Raw genomic sequence first — 21515 nt, forward strand, 5'->3', positions numbered from 1 at the left:
CAGCTAGCGCCATTCGACGGCCAACACCGCGGTTCCTGGTGTGTCCGCTGTGCCGTGCGTGTGATCATTGCTTGTACAGCCCTCTCGCAGTGTCCGGAGCAAGTATGGTGGGTCTGACACACCGGTGTCAATGTCTTCTTTTTTCCATTTCCAGGAGTGTATTACCGAACGGTTTTCTGGAAATGGTCTCTGGAGGCCGAAATGCACGCGTTTTAGCTCACGCAGTCTGGCGTGAGGAGGGAAGAACAATACTGACGTGAGGTCTGGAACATGACAAGGAATTAGAATGCAGAAAGCGGACGTAATTAGTTTGATACTTAACTTTAATCCATTAATGATGAACGTCGCTCTTGACGGTACATGATCCACAATATTATCTGGTCAGAACACATTCGCAGTCATGGAATATGGCGGCGTGCTAGGTCGTAGCGAATGACGTAGCTGAAGGCTATGCTAAACTGTCGTCTCTGCAAATGAGAGCGTATGTAGTCAGTGAACCATCGCTAGAAAAGTCGGCTGTACAAGTGGGGCAAGTGCTAGGAAATCTCTCTAGACCTGCCGTGTGGCGGCGCTCGGTCTGCAATCACTGATAGTGGCGACACGCGTGTCCGACGTGTACTAACGGACCGCTGCCGATTTAAAGGCTACCACCTAGCAAGTGTGGTGTCTAGCGGTGTGTGTGTGTGTGTTTGAGGTTTACGGGCGCTAAACAGCGTGGTCATCAGCGTCCAGTCTAGCGGTGACACCACAGTCTCTCTTCCGATTTAAAAGAGACGCAACATAATCAGTTCTGCACATCTAAAGATAGGACACCACTGACAGACGTAACACACGGGGAGCAAAAAAGTACTAGGATTTAATCGTCAAAACTGAAAGAAAACGTTCATTAAATCCCAATACAACTTAGTCCAGCCACATTTGCATTTCGAATCATAGTAAACCTTGGGGAGGCATAAATCAGTAAGTGATCACATTTCGAGTATTTTTATTCAGTAAGTATTCTTGAAGTCTGTTGTAAATAATACATTACAGCTAAAAACGATTATGACATAATCACAACCACAGAAGAAAAAATGACATTCATTATTCCATGTTGTGTTAGGTTTTACTTTTAAAAAGAGGGGAGCAGAATAGTGCCTGAAATATTTTTCATCACTTACCCAGTGATATAAAATGTCTGACAGACAGCAAAATTAAATTTGAAAACTATCTGAAAAAACTTTGTCCTTGACAACTCCTTTGTTTCGTAGAAGAAATTTTATATGTGTAATATGTAAAATGTGAGACGTAGCTATTATTAGTTTACATCTGAAAAAAATGGTCAGCACCTAAATTTGCACATAAATGCCTTTCTCTTGTTCTTACTCAAAATGGTAGGCACTTGCCGGCTACATCCTGTTGTTCACTGGCTCCACTGTCTATAGTTACTATCTGCTCTCTACGTCTCTTTCAAGGTCTGCATCCAAATGAACGTAAAATGACTAGTTCTGTATCCTTACAATCATTCATGGGACATGAAACAAAGTAGCCACCTACAATAAGGAGAATGATGTCACCGAAATCTTTTACACATCTCCCGACTCAGTGATGTGTAAGATATGTCTAAATTCACGCTGTAGTTCTTATCGTCAGGTGCATTGACTTTTTTTCCGTATAAATGCGTAGCAGCTTCGATTTTGCCTCTGTCATTGTGACAGTGTATCTTTCTCTCGGACTGACGGGCTTTCCCTGCTGACTTCAGATGACACAGTTATTATCCACCACAGCGCAGTACCGACAGATAATTTACTCCGCTGATTAGCAGACGGCCGCTTATATACAAATGCCGAGGCGAGACGCAACCAGTTGCAGCTGTGGAAAGAGCGGGTGAGTGTGGCAACGCTCTCGCTTCGTCTCTCTCTCTCTCTCTCTCTCTCTCTCTCTCTCTCTCTCTCTCTTTCCCTCGCTCTCACCTCCTGCCCCTCCCCCATTCACACTTATCAGCCTCTCCATGTCAGTAGTAAATATTGGCAGAGTTAGCGTCCATCTAAGAAATTCATACAGCCTGAGACCGATTTGCAAACGGTTGACCTTGATCTTCAGTGCGCATGCACTGTTGGTACTGTCTCAATTGTTGATCTGTTTTGATTACAGTACAGTTCTGTCTGTCAATGGTGGGCGTGCGTACCATGCATAAAAGAGAAGAACGGATTTTCAAAAGCAGTCTCATGTGAAATGTGTGCGTTAAAACTTTGGTGGGGAGACTTTCGGCAAATAAATCGTAATCGTTGTGTTAATTTTTCAGATTTTCATTGCGATCGAGGTATTTTAGACTGCCTAATGCCTCTCCGGCGTCGGTGACCAGTATTATCAGGGTATGGAGTGCTGTAGTAGCGGTTAGCCACCTAATGTTACTGCCACAGACTGTGTTCGCTTGAGACAGTTCATTGTTTCATTTTTATACTCACGACGAATGATATTTGTTGACTGTAGAAACATTACGTAGTGTTCTGTAAAACTATACTGGGTAAGTGAGGAGGGAAGATACATGATTGGAGGTGCGATAGTATTGGTGATCCTGAACAAAAAAACTTCAAATGAAGATATGACCTGTTCTTAACGCTATCCGGTATAAATGTGTTTGAAAATCACGGGCTTCACTCGAATGCCCTTCTTCACCAGCACTCACATGCGTATACAACAAAAGTGACGTTGTTGTCGGTATTGAGCTGTTCAAGCGGCCAGTGACAGTACGTCACTGGAACGTATCCTGGGCTTTGGATCAGTCGCCATGGAGTCTTTTCTTGGCCACCGAGGTCAGCCAATTTTGCCCCATTAGATTACTGTTTGTGGGCTTAGCTCGAGAGCCAAGTCTACAAGCGCGCAGAGTGGACACAAAGGAACTTCTCGCTCGTAATTTACATGAGTATGCTAAACTAAGCGTAAAGGATCGTACGGATGAGCTCCGATCAGCAACACAGCAGGAGTCTACAAGAGCTACAAAACGCATTGCAGTTGACGGTGGTCTTTATGAACATCTTTTGTGAGGAAATATACACAATTTACGGTTGTTGGTTGGTGGATTAGGGAGAGGGGACCAATCAGAGGTCATCGGTCCCATCGGATTAGAGAAGGATGGGGAAGAAAGTCGGCCTTGCCCTTTCAAAGGAACCATCCCGACATTTGCCTGAAGGGATTTAGGGAAATAACGGAAAATCTAAATCTATATGGCCGGACGCAGATTTGAACCGTCGTCCTCCGAAATGAGAGATCAGTGTGCTAACCATTGCGCCACGTCGCTCGGTCATAACTAACAGAAACGTTAGATCACAATACTTAATTGACCATCGCCTACATTTGTCCCTTTCCCTACTGTTCCCATTAATTTCCTCGGAAACTGTCACGAACAGGATATATGTTCATACTACTTGTTTTGTTCAGAATTACTAATACTCTTACCCCCAAAAGCATGTACCTTCCCTCCTGAATCAGCCTGTATTTATCTGCCTACAACGGTGTTTATGGTTGACTGGATATTGTTATTCACAACCCTTTGTCGGTGTAAGGGAAACAACATTATTGTGAAATTCCCGTTATGCTGCTGTTGCTCAGGCAAGTTATTTGCATGGGCAGATTTCATATATGAGTATCTCACTACTCTCTCTGTCACAGATTTACTATAAAGTACGATGATAATATCCCTCCCTGTACTTTTGCACACACAAGGTACTTTAGCGTTTGCACTTGTCATGTTTAAATCTCTCTTTGTTTCTTACATGATTTTCGTCAGCGGTGTAGGGTCGTAGACAGAGGTGACAAAAGCCATGGGATAGCGATATTCACATATACAGATGGCGGTAGTTTTCCGTAAAGAAGGCATAAAAGGACTGTGCATTGGCGGAGCTGTTATTTGTACGCACATGCTTCATGTGAAAATGTTTCCGACATGATTATGTTCGCACGACAGAAATTAACAGAATCTTAACGCGAATGGTAGTTGGAGCTAGACTCGTTGGACATTCCAGTTCAAAAATCGTTAGGGAATTCAATATTCCGAGATCTACAGTGTCAAGATCGTGCCGAGAATACTAAATTTCAGGCATTACCAGCCACCGGGGAAACCAGTGTGTTCGACGACTTTGAATTGACGAGTGAGAGCAGCAGTGTTGGAATAGGGTTGTCAGTGGTAACATAAAAACAACACTGCGTTAAACAACAACAGAAGTCAACGTGGGACCTACGGCGAACGTATCCGTTAGGACAGTGAGGCGAAATGTGCTCGATAACGGGCTATGGCAGCATACGACCGTCGCGAGTGCCTTAACTAACAGCACGACATCGCCTGAAGCGCCTTTCCCAGGCTCTTGACCAAATCAGGTGGACCCTAGACGACGGAAAAACCGTGGCCTGGTTAGATGAGTCCTGATTACAGTTGGTAAGGGCTGCTGTTAGGGACCAAGTGTGCCCAAACCCCACGAAGCCATGGACCCAAGTTGTCAACAGGGCACTGTGCAAGCTGGTGGTGGCTTCATAATATGTGGACTGTGTTTACGTGGAATGAACTTAGTGCTCTGGTCCAACTGAACCGGTCATTGATTGGAAAAGGTCATGTGTGTCTACCTGAAGACCATTTGCAGCCGTTCAAGAACAACAATGATGGAATTTTTATGCATAACAAGCGCCATGCCAGCGGACGACAGTTGTTTGCTATTCATTTGAAGAAAATTCTAGATAATTCAAGCGAAAGATTTGGTAAACCAGATTGCCCGCCATGAATCCCATAGAACACTCATGGGACATAATCGAGAGGTCAGTTCAAGCACAGAATCCTGCGCTGGCAATACTTTCGCAGTGATCTCTACATCTATATCTATATCCATACTCCGCAAGCCACCTGACGGTGTGTGCCGGAGGGTACGCTGAGTACCTCTATCGGTTCTCCCTTCTATTCCAGTCTCGTATTGTTCGTGGGAAGAAGGATTGTCGGTATGCTTCTGTGTGGGCCCTATTCTCTCTGATTTTATCCTCATGGTCTCTTCGCGAGATATACATAGGAGGGAGCAATATACTGCTTGACTCTTGGGTGAACGTATGGTCTCGAAACTTTGACAAAAACCCGTACCGAGCTACTGAGCGTCTCTCCTGCAGAGTCTTCCACTGGAGTTTATCTATCATCTCCGTAGCGCTTTCGCGATTACTAAATGATCCTGTAACGAAGCGCGCTGCTCTCCGTTGGATCTTCTCTGTCTCTCCTATTAACCCTATCTGGTACGGATCCCACACTGCTGAGCAGTATTCAAGCAGTGGGCGAACAAGCGTACTGTAACCTACTTCCTTTGTTTTCGGATTGCATTTCCTTAGGATTCTTCCAATGAACCTCAGTCTGGCATCTGGTTTACCGACGATCAACTTTATATGATCATTCCATTTTAAATCACTCCTAATGCTTACTCCCAGATAATTTATGGAATTAACTGCTTCCAGTTGCTCGCCTGCAATTTTGTAGCTAAATGATAAGGGAACTATCTTTGTATGTATTCGCAGCACATTACACTTGTTTACAGAGGCAGCATGGCTCAATACTTTTGCAGGGACATCGGGCGACTTGTTGAGTCCATGCTATGTCGAGTTGTTGCACTATGCCAGCCAAAATGAGGTCCGACACGGTACTAGGAGGAATTCAATTACTTTTGTCACCTCACTGTTTGACCACCTGGTGTCCAAAGCAACCAGGGTGCTCTTGAAAGTTGGCGATAGATTTTTTTTCCGGTGAGCTTATTTTGCCGCGAGCCTAGCTATGTAATTCAGATTCAGGTGTAAGCGAAAAAAATCACGTACCTCTTGACCTCATAAAAGATGTCGATGATAATATCTTTTTCAGCTACGATAAAAACTTCGTTTACGAGTAACAGAGGTGCCCTAAATGGCTATGAACAAGAAGTCAGTTCCCTTACGTACCTACTATGCCTGTGTTCCTGCTGTGCCAAATTCTTGGGCTTCAGGCTATCAACATCGTATACAACATGGGATAATAATAAAGAATCTACATATTGTATTTCTGGAGAGGAGAGGGGTTATTTATTTTTCATGGCTAAAAAAGACTGGATAGTGTCAATAGAAACAAGGAGAAGAGAGTGGAAGGAAGCAAGAAGACGCAAACTCATTTCATAGGACTCAATTTACCCATTTCTGGTTCTGTTTCAGAGTCTTCAACATGGCTTTCTACGCAGAATCCTGGCTCACTGAGCTATTGGTAGCCCTGTCACTGGTAGTGGTCGCCCTGTACGTGTGGTTCTCCCACTCGTACAAGTACTGGCAGAAGAAGGGGGCGCCTTACTTGGAACCGCAGTTCCCTTTTGGCAATATCTACAAGAGTTTTGTGGGCAAGCAGTCGATGCCGCTGGACATGGCTGAGGCATACCGGCAACTGAAAGGTGAGATGGAATGCAGACATTACTTAAATCCATTATTATCTCGAAGACGACTCGCAAGGGTAATGTCATATTTCGTTTCGGTTAATTTCGTCCTCAGAAAAGATGTTAGTCAATTTTTCTTTCCTGGAAAACTTTTTTTTGGCAGAAATAAAAATTTATTTTTTACCTTTTTACCATAACGTGCATTGAGATAAATATGCTAGTTCCTACAATATTGCAACTCTTCCCTCAGAAAAGTCTGACAACCTGTCCACTGCACGAAAATTTCTTACATCCAAGGTGGGGGTTGGGGGTTCACATGAGGAATATTTCAGATCAAGATGGTGCAGTTTTGCCAACACAACCGCGTATGTACGAGAAGTGACTTTTCTTTCAACTCACTGTGCTTACAGTCGTATAAGGCTTTACAACCATCATCTCCAATGAGTACAACAGCGACACAGACACACATACTGAAAGCTGTAGGTTTGAATTTATCTTGCGACTTCATTTCCTTTACTACGCGTACAGTTCTGCAATCTGTGTGTGCTCTCATCTGATGATGCAGCAGTCGTTGCTTAATATGAGCGCATACAAACTCTTAAACACAGAAGAGGTTTACCTGAAGAATGATTCTTCACCAAAGTATGAAATGAGAACAGGGTTAATCTTTTACCTATTTCTTATGAGGTTTCCATATTGTACCATTTGTAGTCTAATGCAGTTCTAATCTTTTCTCGGTCTTTGGTAGTCTCTCTGGATCCATTTTTTGTAGATGTTCACTATATTTCTTTTTGTTTTCATCCAGTTTTTCTTTAATATTCCAAATTTTCAACTCTTTTCCATTGCTTGTATTTGTTCTTTTTTTATTCAATAACCATGATTTTGTCTATTTGCCTTTGTTTTATCATTGTGATTTGATGTTGCTCAGATATTGAGTCAGTGATCCAGTATCTAAAATTCTTCGATGTAACAAAATAGCAGTTTCTGGAATAGGAGCCAAAATTTGTACCACTCTCTCTCTAGACCACCCAGATGATTGATAACTGAATTGTTACATCCCAGAATAATTTCCCAGGCGGATATTAAAAAACTGTTTAAGTTTTCCCACGACAGCTCCACATCCAGTGGAGAAGTCCGATGGGTGCCCAATACCTATATCAGAATGTTACCCTGCAAGAACAGCCAATATTGCATGTAGTATGGGCACACTACCGAATCAGTTGCCATCCCACCTGAGCTGGACGACCGGGATGCCTGTGCGGCAGAATGACCTGACACGGAAGAGGGCATAACGTCATCCTGGTGTCCATGGACAATGAATCAACAACGCCGAAGTCAGACTCAATAACGTCGTTATAGCACACTGATGCTGCAGAAATAAGTAGACTGATGGCCTAAAAGGAAGAGTTGTGACACTGCAGTGTGTTACTGAGTGCTAAGAAGCTCAGAAGACTAGGGCACTTTTAGTTAGCCTTGCTCAACGATGCTGCTCCACAATTACAATTACCCTGACTTGTACAGCTAGATTCTAAGTGTTGCAGCTGACCAATTGTAAGACTGAACCGGTGACACTCCATCCACAGTCTAACAAGACGACTACAATCTACGATACCACCGCCAGTTAGATCTGATAGGTTCTTCTGCTGAGAGCTGCTTCTGGCTTATCTTCTCCCTTGCTGATAGGAAGACTTTGGTGCCTTCCAACAGCAGGCTCCAGCAGGCCTCACTGAGGGGCCCTGGCGATATGGTCAACCGCTACTATTCTGTGGGAGTGCAGTAATTGCTGCAGAGAGGTTGTGACTTGATTCTTCATGACTTTGACCGTTTAATGAACAGCTGGTGGGCAGCTTTCCTGGATATTGTATCCGATGCCCAGCGGAACGCCCTGGAAATCGATTATCAGAGCTGTAGGCCACTGGACAGCCCTAACTGTATTTTCAGCACTAAAGCAGCGACTAACGTCTGTGACGTAGCACCTTCTATGTGAGTCACTGCCGCCACATCGATGCTGCAGGGCACACCTGCATCAGCAAATACGGGACTGAAAAGTGCTTCGCCAGCTCGCCTGATTGCAAGCAGTGTGAGGAGGACGACCTGCACTTCGTGTTAATAAATGTGTAAACTGGCAGTAATGTTTCATTAAAGGTTCAGACATCTAACAGGTCAAAACCACATTCCACATCACACTACTACGACGCCTGCAGAAGCCACTGTCCTGGTCCTCTATAGAACGATGAACTTAAAACAAGTGCTGGGCCATGGACTGACTCCAATGGTGTAATATCTTTGTCAAACAGCGTTCAAAGCTTCAGTATGCCCCCGCAGAGTAACGTACAGTGTGTAACAGCTTGCCACACTGCTGCATAGTGTGACGTTCAGTGCTGTGTGGCTCAACAGCTAAGTCAGTGGGTGCTTGCCTATGTACCCAAATGTGTGAGGATTCTACTCTCCATCAGTGGTAAGATATTTATCTGGCAATCACCACATATTTATCGTTTGCTAGTTTTTAAAATTCCGAGTTGTGTCGTGATTTGGATTACATGTTAAACCTATAACTGAAGTCAGATTAGTGGTTGGAGGAAGATAGGACTTTCGGTAGGACCTGAAAGTTCTGGAGTACAGCATTATCTGAAAGTGGAGTGAGGGGCATTGGCAACTGGATAAGAAGAAACTGGAAGTATTTGAAATTTAGTTGTGTCGATGAATGTGACCAAATATAGAGTAGGTTACGAATGAAAAAGCTTACCAGACGAAGGAACACATTACAGCCTCATCAGCTACGTCACCCAGGAGTAGTTCACCTGATGCTGGAAGATGCAGTGGGGAGGGGGATTTTATGCTAAATACGTAAAACTGATTGTAGAGAATGTTGCATATGGTAGTTATGTAGATCTCAAAATATTACCAGAAGCTAGAAGTTGGCGAAATGCAACATCAGACCAAACTAAAGACTAATGACCTAGAAAAACGTATGTTATATTCTAATAAAGTGCGAAAATATACATATCTCCTATTCCTTGTTTTCTGATTGGCATAGGGTTGTCAGGTGTCTTGTCTTGTTTAAGAGGTAAATGTGGAACGTGATCTGTCCTTGATGTGTGACTGTTGATGGTAAAACATCCCTCCCCATTCCCCGCCCTTGCAATATGTAAGTAACATTTACACTCATGTAGACTAAATGACAGGACTAGATCCTTAAATGATGCCGAGTAAATAAGTAAAAGAATCATATTTTAATGAAGTTTATGAATCTCGGTAAACAAACACATGACAAGTCTTCATAAGTTCCTCTACATTACCGATACAGAGTTAGCAGTATATGACTTTCATCATGGCAGAAAAAAGGATCGTTCATAAACGACCACAGGAAAAACAGTGAACATTCCCATAGCTGCAAACCACGGCACAGAGGCTGATGGATTGTACACAGTGAAAGTTACTACATTTTTTGTTCGTGGTAGCGCATTTGTAAATAATTTCCTGCCATGAACTTCATCGTGATTTTTAGAGTACGTATGTGTCAATACATTGAACGAATATTCATTTTAGACACAGTATCAGTGTTGGTATTTAAAACTTCTGTATTCTTTCAGGCAATCGTTTCGGCGGTATATACTTCTTCAAGCGACCGACCTTGGTGGTAGTGGACCCAGATTTGATCCGCAGCCTTCTCGTCAAGGACTTCTGGACTTTCCAGGACAGAGCGGCACCAGTAAACCAGAAAGAACCTCTGTCTCAACATCTTTTAGCGTTGCGTGGGAACAAGTGGCGAAGGTTACGCGTGAAGCTGACGCCCACGTTTACATCTGGGAAGATGAAGATGATGTTCCAGGTGAGCCGGCTGCCTAGCCTCCACCAAAACACAGTCCTCAGTTTCGCATTTAATTCCTTTACATCGCCCAGGATGCCGCTTTTTTTTTTTTTTTTGGCGTCTTCTCCTCACGAGCCTTTACTCCCCTCCCTCTCTATCTGCTGCCAATAGTGGTCTGCGTCGTGGAAATTCCACAACCTTTGTAAGCAAGAACACTGGTCTGCTTTCAGTCACTACTTCAAAAGGTGAATACTCTATTGCATTACTTTTAGCGTTATTTAAATAGCGTTATTAATTTAGGCTATACATTCCTTCCATTTGCATATATCCTACACCGGTGGCCGATTTCCAGCGTAGAGCATTCACAAGTGTTGCCTGGTGGGTGACATATAGATATTTTAATGTGTCTGATGCCTAGAGTGTTCTCAAAACCATTCCACACATTAGAAGTAAACTGCGATAAATTGTCAAACAACTACCTCTCTGTTTTTAGCACTTTAGTGAAGAAATCCTTTGCGAGTTTGGTGATCAGAGGTTTGATATTTGCTTCCAATATCAGATATAATTTAATAAATTTAGAAAATACACCCACTACTACACATATACAGGGTGTTACAAAAAGGTACGGCCAAACTTTCGGGAAACATTCCTCACACACAAAGAAAGAAAATATGTTATGTGGACATGTGTCCGGAAACGTTTACTTTCCATGTTAGAGCTCATTTTATTACTTCTCTTCAAATCACATTAATCATGGAATGGAAACACACAGCAACAGAACGTACCAGCGTGACTTCAAACACTTTGTTACAGGAAATGTTCAAAATGTCCTCCGTTAGTGAGGATACATGCATCAACCCTCCGTCGCATGGAATCCCTTATGCGCTGATGCAGCCCTGGAGAATGGCGTATTGTATCACAGCCGTCCACAATATGAGCATGAAGAGTCTCTACATTTGGTACCGGGGTTGCGTAGACAAGAGCTTTCGAATGTCCCCATAAATGAAAGTCAAGAGGGTTGAGGTCAGGAGAGCGTGGAGGCCATGGAATTGGTCCGCCTCTACCAATCCATCGGTCACCGAATCTGTTGTTGGGAAGCTTACGAACACTTCGGCTGAAATGTGCAGGAGCTCCATCGTGCATGAACCACATGTTGTGTCGTACTTGTAAAGGCACATGTTCTAGCAGCACAGGTAGAGCATCCCGTATGAAATCATGATAACGTGCTCCATTGAGCGTATGTGGAAGAACATGGGTCCCAATCAAGACATCACCAACAATGCCTGCCCAAACGTTCATAGAAAATCTGTGTTGATAACGTGATTGCACAATTGCGTGCGGATTTTCGTCAGCCCACACATGTTGATCGTGAAAATTTACAATTTGATCATGTTGGAATGAAGCCTCATTGGTAAAGAGAACATTTGCACTGAAATGAGCATTGACACATTGTTGGATGAACCATTCGCAGAAGTGTATCCGTGGAGGCCAATCAGCTGCTGATAGTGCCTGCACACGCTGTACATGGTACGGAAACAACTGGTTCTCCCGTAGCACTCTCCATACAGTGATGTGGTGAACGTTACCTTGTACAGCAGCAACTTCTCTGACGCTGACATTAGGGTTATCGTCAACTGCAGGACGAATTGCCTCGTCCATTACAGGTGTCCTCGTCGTTCTAGGTCTTCCGCAGTCGCGAGTCATAGGCTGGAATGTTCCGTGCTCCCTAAGACGCCGATCAATTTCTTCGAACGTCTTCCTGTAGGGACACCTTCGTTCTGGAAATCTGTCTCGATACAAACGTACCGCGCCACGGCTATTGCCCCGTGTTAATCCATACATCAAATGGGCATTTGCCAACTCCGCATTTATAAACATTGCACTGACTCCAAAACCACGTTCGTGATGAACACTAACCTGTTGATGCTACGTACTGATGTGCTTGATGCTAGTACTGTAGAGCAATGAGTCGCATGTCAACACAAGCACCGAAGTCACAATTACCTTCCTTCAATTGAGCCAACTGGCGGTGAATCGAGGAAGTACAGTACATACTGACGAAACTAAAATGAGCTCTAACATGGAAATTAAGCGTTTCCGGACACATGTCCACATAACATCTTTTCTTTATTTGTGTGTGAGTCATGTTTCCTGAAAGTGTGGCAGTACCTTTTTGTAACACCCTGTATATTTCACGCCACCACAAACGGCTGGGAACAGCCCCGAATTGTCCACCGCTAAGTTCCCAACTTGCCTAGGGATGATGCTTTGCATTACTCTCTAGTGTAGGATAGCGCACTGTTTTGCCCACTGGCATTTATCACCAGCGTCCAACTGTGCGCACACCTGTCTGGCTAAATTGCTCATGTGCTCATACTCACCTATTATCTCTATACAGTTTTGTGCTGTAATGCCCATAACTTAAATACACATGATCTATCAGGTACTCAACATACTTTTCTAGGAACTATAATCTACACAGTTCCGTTTCCTCATCCTTCCTAGGAAACAGCACACCCTTACAAATTTTATAATAGTGAGGTATCTTTTCTTATCGCTTAATACCAAAATGTTTTAATAGATTTCAGTTCTGGGTCATCATTTTGTATTCATCGCATTTAGTTACCTATTGCACGAATCTCCCTTTCTCCAATTACCTCTTGAAACTCTTCGTTTGCTTCTTCCTCATCATCGACATTTTCCTCAGCTTGTGGACACGCCGGGGCATCTGCGATGCAGTTCTCATTGCCTTTTATACACAGTGATCATTAATAAAACCGACGAACTTCAGGGACGGGTTCCTGACTGGAAATGGAGGGGAAAAGGTCCTGTGAACATGTGTCCGGAAATGCATCGTTGTCACGCGAGATGGAGCTGACGAATGACAGTTCCTCTGACCACGTGCCATGTGTTCCTTGTGTATTGCAGGCTGTGTGATTGACGCAGCGTACTGCAAGCAACATCATCTGGTATTCATATCGGGAACTAGCCGAGATGGTGTTTGTGTACGGCCAGGCAGATGGAAACGGTCGAGAGGAGCATGTCTATATCAAAACAAGTATCTTCACAGACACCAACCACAATGCACAACGTTTCAAGCCCTTTTTGGGCGTTGGTGTGATCATGGGTCCTTTCAGACAGAAGAACGTATACAGAGGTGGCAGATTGCGCGTACATCAGATTTGGAGGACCAGGCTCTACAGGACATTCAGACGAACCTTAGTATTAGTTTCAGGCCAGTGGCCCGCCAAAATTGTGTAAGCTAAAGCTACTATCCCCATCACCTCCAACATACAGGTAAAACATGGCGCCTGGTCAGAAAAACTGTCATTCGTCAGGGTCATCTACTGTGGCAGCGACGCATTTCTGGATACATGTTCATAGGACCCTTTTTCCTCTACTTCAGTCAGAAATCCGTCCGTGCAGTTTGTCGGTTTTATTAACGTTCACCCTCCAAACCTGCTGGCATAACTAAATTGCACCAAAAACATCGCCTAACGCACGAGACGTTTGTTTATCTACCTATAATCCATCAGCGAACTAAGTATATTATGGTCGAATAGTACAGTCTCCTTGCGACCCTCTAGAAATATCCAGAGCTTTATTAAGCCAGAGATACTGGAAACGCACTGTTGTTTATTTAACATACGGCTGGAGAAAGCCACACTTCCGTGTTCTTTCTTCCTTCCGTCTACTTTTTCTGGAATACCTCACATCCGATGACATAACCTGAACTGTTCAAAGCTAATAGAATGGTAACAACATGTTGGGGTAGTACAACTTAAACTTAGACTGTCTTTCATGACTAGCAATTCTCTGTCAGACTTATCCTCCATATCCACGTCGAGTTCTTTTCAGAAGTTTACATAGGTCTATTCAGTCCCCCATCACTCAGAAATTCTTAGTAGAATCTACACAACTTTAGATATGACTTTAATTGCGTCTTGGTAGTTGCGCTCTTGCACTCCGAAATTGCTTTAATTTTCTCACTGGTTATGACCTAAAAGCTGAATTTATGCTCTAACAAATTCACATTTATCAAGTTTTAAAGTCATTCCTCCTCTGTTTAAGAATAAGCTCTTCTTCCAAAAACTCACTATGCTAACACCCAGATTCCGTAGCTATTAAAATATTGTCCACATAGATCCCAAGTTTTCTCATCAGTCGATCTCGTAATATGTGACGCAGCACTCTCACAAAAATCGCAACTGGTACCGTTATTCCAAATGGCACAACTTTGAAATGGTACAATCACCCTTCAAATGAAAAATCTCTGCGTTAACTGCTCTCTTAAGCCTACATAATTTTCCAGAAGAAAGAGACCCAATCGACACTCAATATCAGTTTTACATTCCTAAAATTCTATAAGAATTCTTCCACGTTGCCTGGCTGATGGAGTTCTCTTACAATGACATCCAATTTGGAAGCGTGTATTATTAACTGATCTATCTTTCTTTTTAACTATTGGAACTGTTTTACAATAACAGACTTATTGTTCCACAGTATCCCATTCTAACATTTGTTTTAATCTGGTTCACACAGGCACTCTATCAACAATAGGAATTACGTACAGCTTTGCTGTGATAGGCTTATGTAATCTCACCTCAATAAAATATTCAAAATTTACCATACTTGTCTGAGAAAATGTCCTCATACCAACTCTACAAATTACAGAATTTGTCTTTTTTCAAGTTAGAAATATTTTGAAACAACCCAGTTATTTCTTTTATTTCATCATTCATACAATACTTACCCCAATCTTCAGTGATTCCTGTATGTTCAGTTCGCTGGTCTCCAGTTAAAAGATTTTTGGATTCCACTTTTTGTTTTTTACTTTTTAATTCAAATTCAAGACATTTCTCTACACAATTCAGAAAAGTTTTGTACTTGCACCAAAAAATTGTACCCAGTAAAGCATCTTTAACTAACCTGTTAACCATAAAAAGCTTCACACTAAAACAACATGCACTACACGTACAGCCTAAATGCATTTCACATTTTATAGGTTTGCACAGTCGACCGGTTACAGTTTTATTCTCAACGGTAGTGACCAGAAAAGTCACTAATTTCCTGTTCTTATTTCCATTTTACGAAATGGCCAACACATTCCTATCATAATCGAGGAGCACACTTATTTTTTCGTTACCCACATTGATATTTATTATAGGGTGAATATTTATTATTTCTTCCCTCTCTAAACACTTCTCCCTTAAAAGGTCAGTTTCGATGATGTCCCTTCCTTTCTCCTCCAGATTTATGATACACATTGAAACTATAGACAAACCCTCAATCACATTATCTCCATTAAAAAATTCATTAAACCATCCCTTCACCTCCATTTCATCTTTTTTCCCTTCAAAACCTCTTCTTCCTGTGCCCACAAGTGAGGCACTAATGTCTTCTCTATTTTTCCGCACCCTCTCCAATAATTAATACAATATTTACTTTCTTCCTTGACGTACCATTCTGTGCTAAAATTATCTTCTAAATCATTATATTCTCCATCGCCAGTTTCTGAATTCTCCTGATCTCTAATTTATCAGTTGACTTTAAATCCTCATTAAAATCCATCGTTTTACCATCGTTTTCAATATCAAACACACTCTTTCCTTCCTCCAAAGTAACAGCCGCAGTAATTCAACCTCTGCACCGTTAATTTCACCACTTAAATCTTCATCTTCCTTGAATAATACCTCATTTAATTCTGCCAAAACGAAGTAAGATTTACCACAATTATTTTTATCAACCTTCACCAATACAAAACTAACTATCCCATTATTTAAAACTTCAGTTTCATCAGTCAAAACACTAATTAATCGATCATAATGACTTTCTTTTACCACAACAACAAGAACAACATCAATGAATTATGCTTACCGTCCAAGTACAATGTAATATACTTTCAAGAATATGTTGAGTTGGTAATTATCAGTAGTTAAGAATTCAGAACATATTATGTACATTTTGTAAATTTAATTGTTGAGGCACAGTACGTCTTCGAATTCATCGATTCACTTACGTCAGATATGGCACGTTTTGAATCTGGGAGAAAAACATCTGCAGACAGCTACTGCCACAAAACTTGCTGTCAGTAACGAAACGTTCCTGTGTCCTTGTAGACGATGGCAGACTGCGGCCGCGAGATGGTGAAGGTTCTGGAGGAGCCGGCGACACGGGGGGAGGTGATAGAGATGCGGGAGCTGAGCGCCCGCTACACCACGGACGTTGTCGCGTCCGTCGCCTTCGGCATCCAGGTCGACTCCCAGCGGGACCCGGAGAACGAGTTCCGCCAGTGGGGGCGGCGCATCTTCTCGCAGGGCCCACTGAACACCCTGAACACACTTATCGCATCTATAAATCCCAAACTTTTGACTCTACTAAGGTAAGCTCCAAAACTGCCACTTTTCTCACTCGGTGCTAGTTTCGATGTTATGCATACATGTAAATGGAAAGTGTTACACCACGAAACATGAGTCCGATATTTGTCAAACTGTGTGAAGATATACATCACATAATGAATATTAAATGATTAAACATTTATTCAACTCGTAACTAATGTCCACCATCAGCATTGGCGTGAGGTGTGACCACAGGGATGAACATTCTGGTATTCGTTGTGATAGGGAAGCAAACACCCTCCGACTGCTGTCCCCTGCGATGCCCGAAACGTGCTATGTCAGATCATGAAGTTAAATGGGTGGAGGGTGATATGAAGTGTATTTTCCCATAGAGTGATGAATCAGGGGACCAGGCAGCCCATCAACGATGTGCAAAACACTCTGGTTATGAAGTATATGATAAAAGGGCTTTACTATTCTTACCACATACTGGGGAGCCACCAAGCCATCTCGTCACATGCAATAGCTCCCTTTACGACGATTCAAAGAGTTGGAGAGGTATAGGTCTCGACAATCTTTGCTTCCCAGGATCTTCCACCAGGCGTTGATCTGATCGCCACAAACAAAAGCGAGACACATTGATGAACACCACAAAAAGCCCCTCAGTGTCTCAGTTGATGTTTTTCTGCACAATTTAAGTCTCTCTTGCTGTGAATTGTCCTCAGTGGTAAACGACGTATTGCAACTCGACATCTCAATAAAGTTCCCAGTAGCCTGTTCCTGACGTTTAGTGGTGACCCTGCATGTAATCTCTGACCAGCTGTCAGCTCTTGTCTTCTGTCTATTAGTCGGAACCAGTTGAGCAGTCCTGCTGTCTTCTCTGCGTTCAGTTCTTCTGGAAAGACTCGTGCCTCCTCTTCATCCACAACAGGGTTTAACATTCTTGAAATATAATGGCAAGCACTCACCCTCATTTTACAAATATCAAATCAGTCCTATTGCCATATCTAATAGCTTTCCACACCACATGAAGCGTCTGTACACAGTCTCATTCAATGAGATAAGACTCCAGCTAGATGTAAAACAAGATTCATTCTATTCTGAATAATTTTTTCTAGAATTTGATGAGAAAATGAAAAGTAGGAAAGAAATATGACTGGAGAGAACCACAGTTAATGTATAGCTGGACAGTACAATTTCCAAGTCTATAAAAACAACAATTACGATGTCTTCTCATAATCATGATCATAAAAGCCAATGAACCAGCGAATACCAGTTCCTGGTCCCAGAGTCGTGAGAAAGTTTAGACAAACAACAGTTACGATGTCTGCCCACAATCACGATCACAAAAGTAAATGAACCAGCGAATATCAAGTCCTGGCCCCGGAGTCTTGAGAGGCCAAAGTCAGTGAGCGGAGCCTCGTTGTTGACCAGCTGGCAGCTCGTGGTGACGGCAAAGTCGAAGGTGTCCAAGATGACGTCAATGAATTAGCGAAGACCACTTCCAGTGCACAGTCTCCAGAGGACAAGGTTAATGAGATGGAGGCTCGTTATCGACCGGTTGGCTGCTCATAGGAACAGTGCAGGCGAAATTTTTCTGGGTTGGAGGTTGGTCTCGATCCTAGATGGCTGGCTGGAACTGCGTCTTGGTTTGGTGGATAAATCGGAACTACTTTGCCATGGTCGTGCGGCAGCCTAAACATTGTGTCGGCAGAGGAATATAGCACTGCCTACCTGTAGGTTCGCGACAAGTCAGACAAAAGTAGTGTCTTTACCACCTAGCCTCATACTGGCGATGTGGACTCCACCTGTGGGCAAAGCGGGTGCCACTGGTTGCACCAGTGGCTGTCAGAGTTGTCCGTGAAAACAAGTTGCTGTTGCAGTCTTCATATGGGAATATCTGTGTTTAGCTCTCGAAGATGCAGCGCTGGCAGGCTCGTGGTTCAGCCAGGACTTTATGTTATGTTGACGGACGACGTGTCCAGATACAACACCATGATTCCAGGAGTTGGAAAGAGAGGTGTCTCAACAATCAATACTTCCTGTGACCATTCCCGGGTCGTTTATCGACAGGTTGGCGTCGATCTTGCGGGCAAAAACGGGAGCAAGACTCTTTGCTGAACAGTAAAGAATGGCACTGAAGGTTTCAGTTGATTTTGAGTCTTTACCATGCAAGTCTCTGTTTCCTGCAGAATAAAATCAGTAGTAATCGTCACATGGTAACGGATATCTCATACTGGCATACAGTCATCTTCTCCCCCTTTATGATGACACTTTACCTGCGCCGTCTCCAGAATTTCAGCTGTCGTCATCTGTATATTCACCAGAGCCAGTCGAACATACTTACGATATTCTCGTGATATCTTCTGGAAGAACCCGTGAGTACTCTACTTGCCGCACTGTAGTCCCGAGTACATGCCACCATCACTCGTTCTGCCATCATTTCACTAAAGTCAACTGCCTGGTCAATTTTTCTGTATGATGCTGCTAAGTTCCTCAAGCCAAACATTTGATCTTTCTCTAATTCCAAAAGATGGCGATGAGCTGCACTTTGTGACATAATATCCAGCTGTTTCGTGTACTCAATACTGAATTTCAAAATATTGAAATGGAATGAAATTAGCGGATAGTTTTCTTGGTGAAACAATCCTAAAAATACCATAACACGCCAGTGATGAAATGGATGCAGTTAGATCAATAATAAAATATATACTTAACTGCCATGCTGAATGTACAAGTCCTGCGTCCCTGACTCAAAGAAATCTGACTCTGAATTTATAAATCTATTTCATTTGCTTCAGATGTGACAAACAAATTCAGAAATTTGCTCAGTCGTTAATTCCAGTTTACAAACAAGTTCGAGTCCAGTCTGCATCATCATAATACAGCAGGAAATACAAAAAGTTTTGTTATTGTTGTGATCTTCAGTCCAAAGTGTGCTCTGGTGCGGCTCCCAATGCTACTCAACCCAGTTAAAGCCTCTTAATCTCCAAATATCTTCTGCAACCTTCATCCTTCCGAATCTGCTTACTGTATTCACCTATTGGTCTCCCTCTACGACCTGTACCACTCACACTTCCCTCCAGTACTCTCTTGATGTCTATCAATAGGTCCTATCAACCGATCCATTCTTCACTCAAGTTGTGCCACAAATTTCTGGTCTCCCCATTTCTATTCAGTACCTCCTCATCAGTTACTTGATTTACTTATCTAATCTTCAACCTTCTCCTGTAGCACCAAATTTCAAAAACTTCTATTCTCATTTTTTTCTAAACTATTTATCATCAACGCTTCATTTCCATACATGGCTACACTGCAGACAAATACCTCTATACTAGATGTTAACAAATTTCTTTTCTTAAGAAACACTTCTCTTGCCATTGCCAGTCTACGTTTTATATCTTCTCTACTTCGACCATCATCATTTATTTTGCTACCCAAATAGCAAAACTCATCTACTGCTGTAAGTGCCTAGTTTCCTAATCTAATTCCCTAAGCATTACCTCATTTAATTCGATTACATTGCATTAGTTTTGTTTTGCTTTTGTTGATGTTCAGCTTATATTCTCCGTTCAAGACACTGTCCATTCTGTTCAACTGCTCTTCCAAGTCGTTTGCTGTCTCTGACAGAGTTACAGTGTCATCAGCAAACCCCAAAGTTTTTATTTCTTCTCCCTGGACTTCAATTACTACTCCAAAATTTTCTTGTGTTTCCTATACTGTTTGCTGAATACACAGATTGAGTAATGGTGGGGATAGGCTACAACCCTGTCTCATTCCATTTTCAACCACTGCTTCCCTTTCATGCCCCTCGAATCTTATAACTGCCATATGCTTTCCATACAAGTTGTAAATAACCTTTCGCTCCCTGTATTTTACCCCAACTACCTTTATAATTTCAAAGAAGGTATTCCAGTCAGCATTCTCAAACACTTTCCCTGAGTCTACAGATGGTATAGACGCAGGTTCACCTTTCCTTAACCTATCTTCTAGCATAAGTCGTATGGTCAGTATTGCCGCGAGTATTCCTACATTTCTCCGAAATCCAAACTGAACCTTCTCGAGATGAGCTTCTACCAGTTTCTCCATTCTTCTGTAAAATTTACAGCCGTGACTTATTAACTTGATAGATTGGTAATTTTCACACACATCAGCATCTGCTTTCTTTGGAGTTATTACATTCTTCCTGAAGTCTGAGGGCATTTCGCCTGTCTCATACATCTTGTACACCAGATGGAATAGTTCTGTCATGGCTATCAGTAGTCCTGATGGAGTGTCATCTATTCCCAGTGCCTTGTTTCGAGTAAGGTTGTTCAGTGCTCTGTCAAATTCATCTCATAGTATCGTATCTTCCTTCTCAGCTTCATTTACGTCCTATTCCATTTCCATAACATTATAGTCAATTTCGTCCCCCTTGTATAGAGCCTCTAGATACTCCTTCCACCTTTCACCTTTCCCTTCCTTGCTTAGGACTAGTTTTCCGTCTGAGCTCTTGCTATTCATACAATTGCCTCTCTTTTCTCCTAAGACCACTTTAATTTTCCTGTCGGTGGTATCTATCTTTCCCCTAGTGACATATGCTCCTTACATTTGTCCTCTAGCCATTTTTGACTTCCTATTACTCTCTTTTTTTAGACGTTTGTATTTAGTTTCGCCTGATAAATTTGCTGCATTTTTATATTTTCTGCTTTCATCAATTAAACTCAGTATCTCCTCTGCCACTCAATAATTTCTAGAAGACCTTGTCTTTTTGTCTATTTGATCCTCTACTGCGTTCATTATTTCATCTGTCAAAACTATCCATTCGTCTTCTACTGTATTCCTTCCCCTGTTTTAGTCAACCTTTGCCTAATGCTCCCTTTGAAGTACTAAACAACCTCTTGTTCCATCAACTTATCCAGATCTCATTTCCTTAATTTCTTCCTTTTTTCAATATCTCCAGTTTTAATATACAGTTCATAACTAATCAAT

The 21515-nt window shown here is 42.4% G+C and overlaps 1 protein-coding gene across 1 annotated transcript in view; it reads left to right on the plus strand.

Annotated features, from left to right (window-relative positions):
- Positions 1-1825: 1825 nt before the first annotated feature.
- LOC126272296 (cytochrome P450 6k1-like) overlaps positions 1826-21515 on the plus strand; it is a 54916-nt gene continuing 35226 nt past the window's right edge. The window contains exons 1-4 of the mRNA XM_049975060.1: positions 1826-1866; positions 6184-6413; positions 9989-10227; positions 16326-16588. Of these exons, the coding sequence (XP_049831017.1) occupies positions 6194-6413; positions 9989-10227; positions 16326-16588 (722 nt within the window). The 5' untranslated portion in view covers positions 1826-1866; positions 6184-6193. The remainder of the gene's footprint in view (positions 1867-6183; positions 6414-9988; positions 10228-16325; positions 16589-21515) is intronic.

This window comes from Schistocerca gregaria, chromosome 5, assembly GCF_023897955.1.
Source record: "Schistocerca gregaria isolate iqSchGreg1 chromosome 5, iqSchGreg1.2, whole genome shotgun sequence".
Taxonomy (NCBI): domain Eukaryota; kingdom Metazoa; phylum Arthropoda; class Insecta; order Orthoptera; family Acrididae; genus Schistocerca; species Schistocerca gregaria.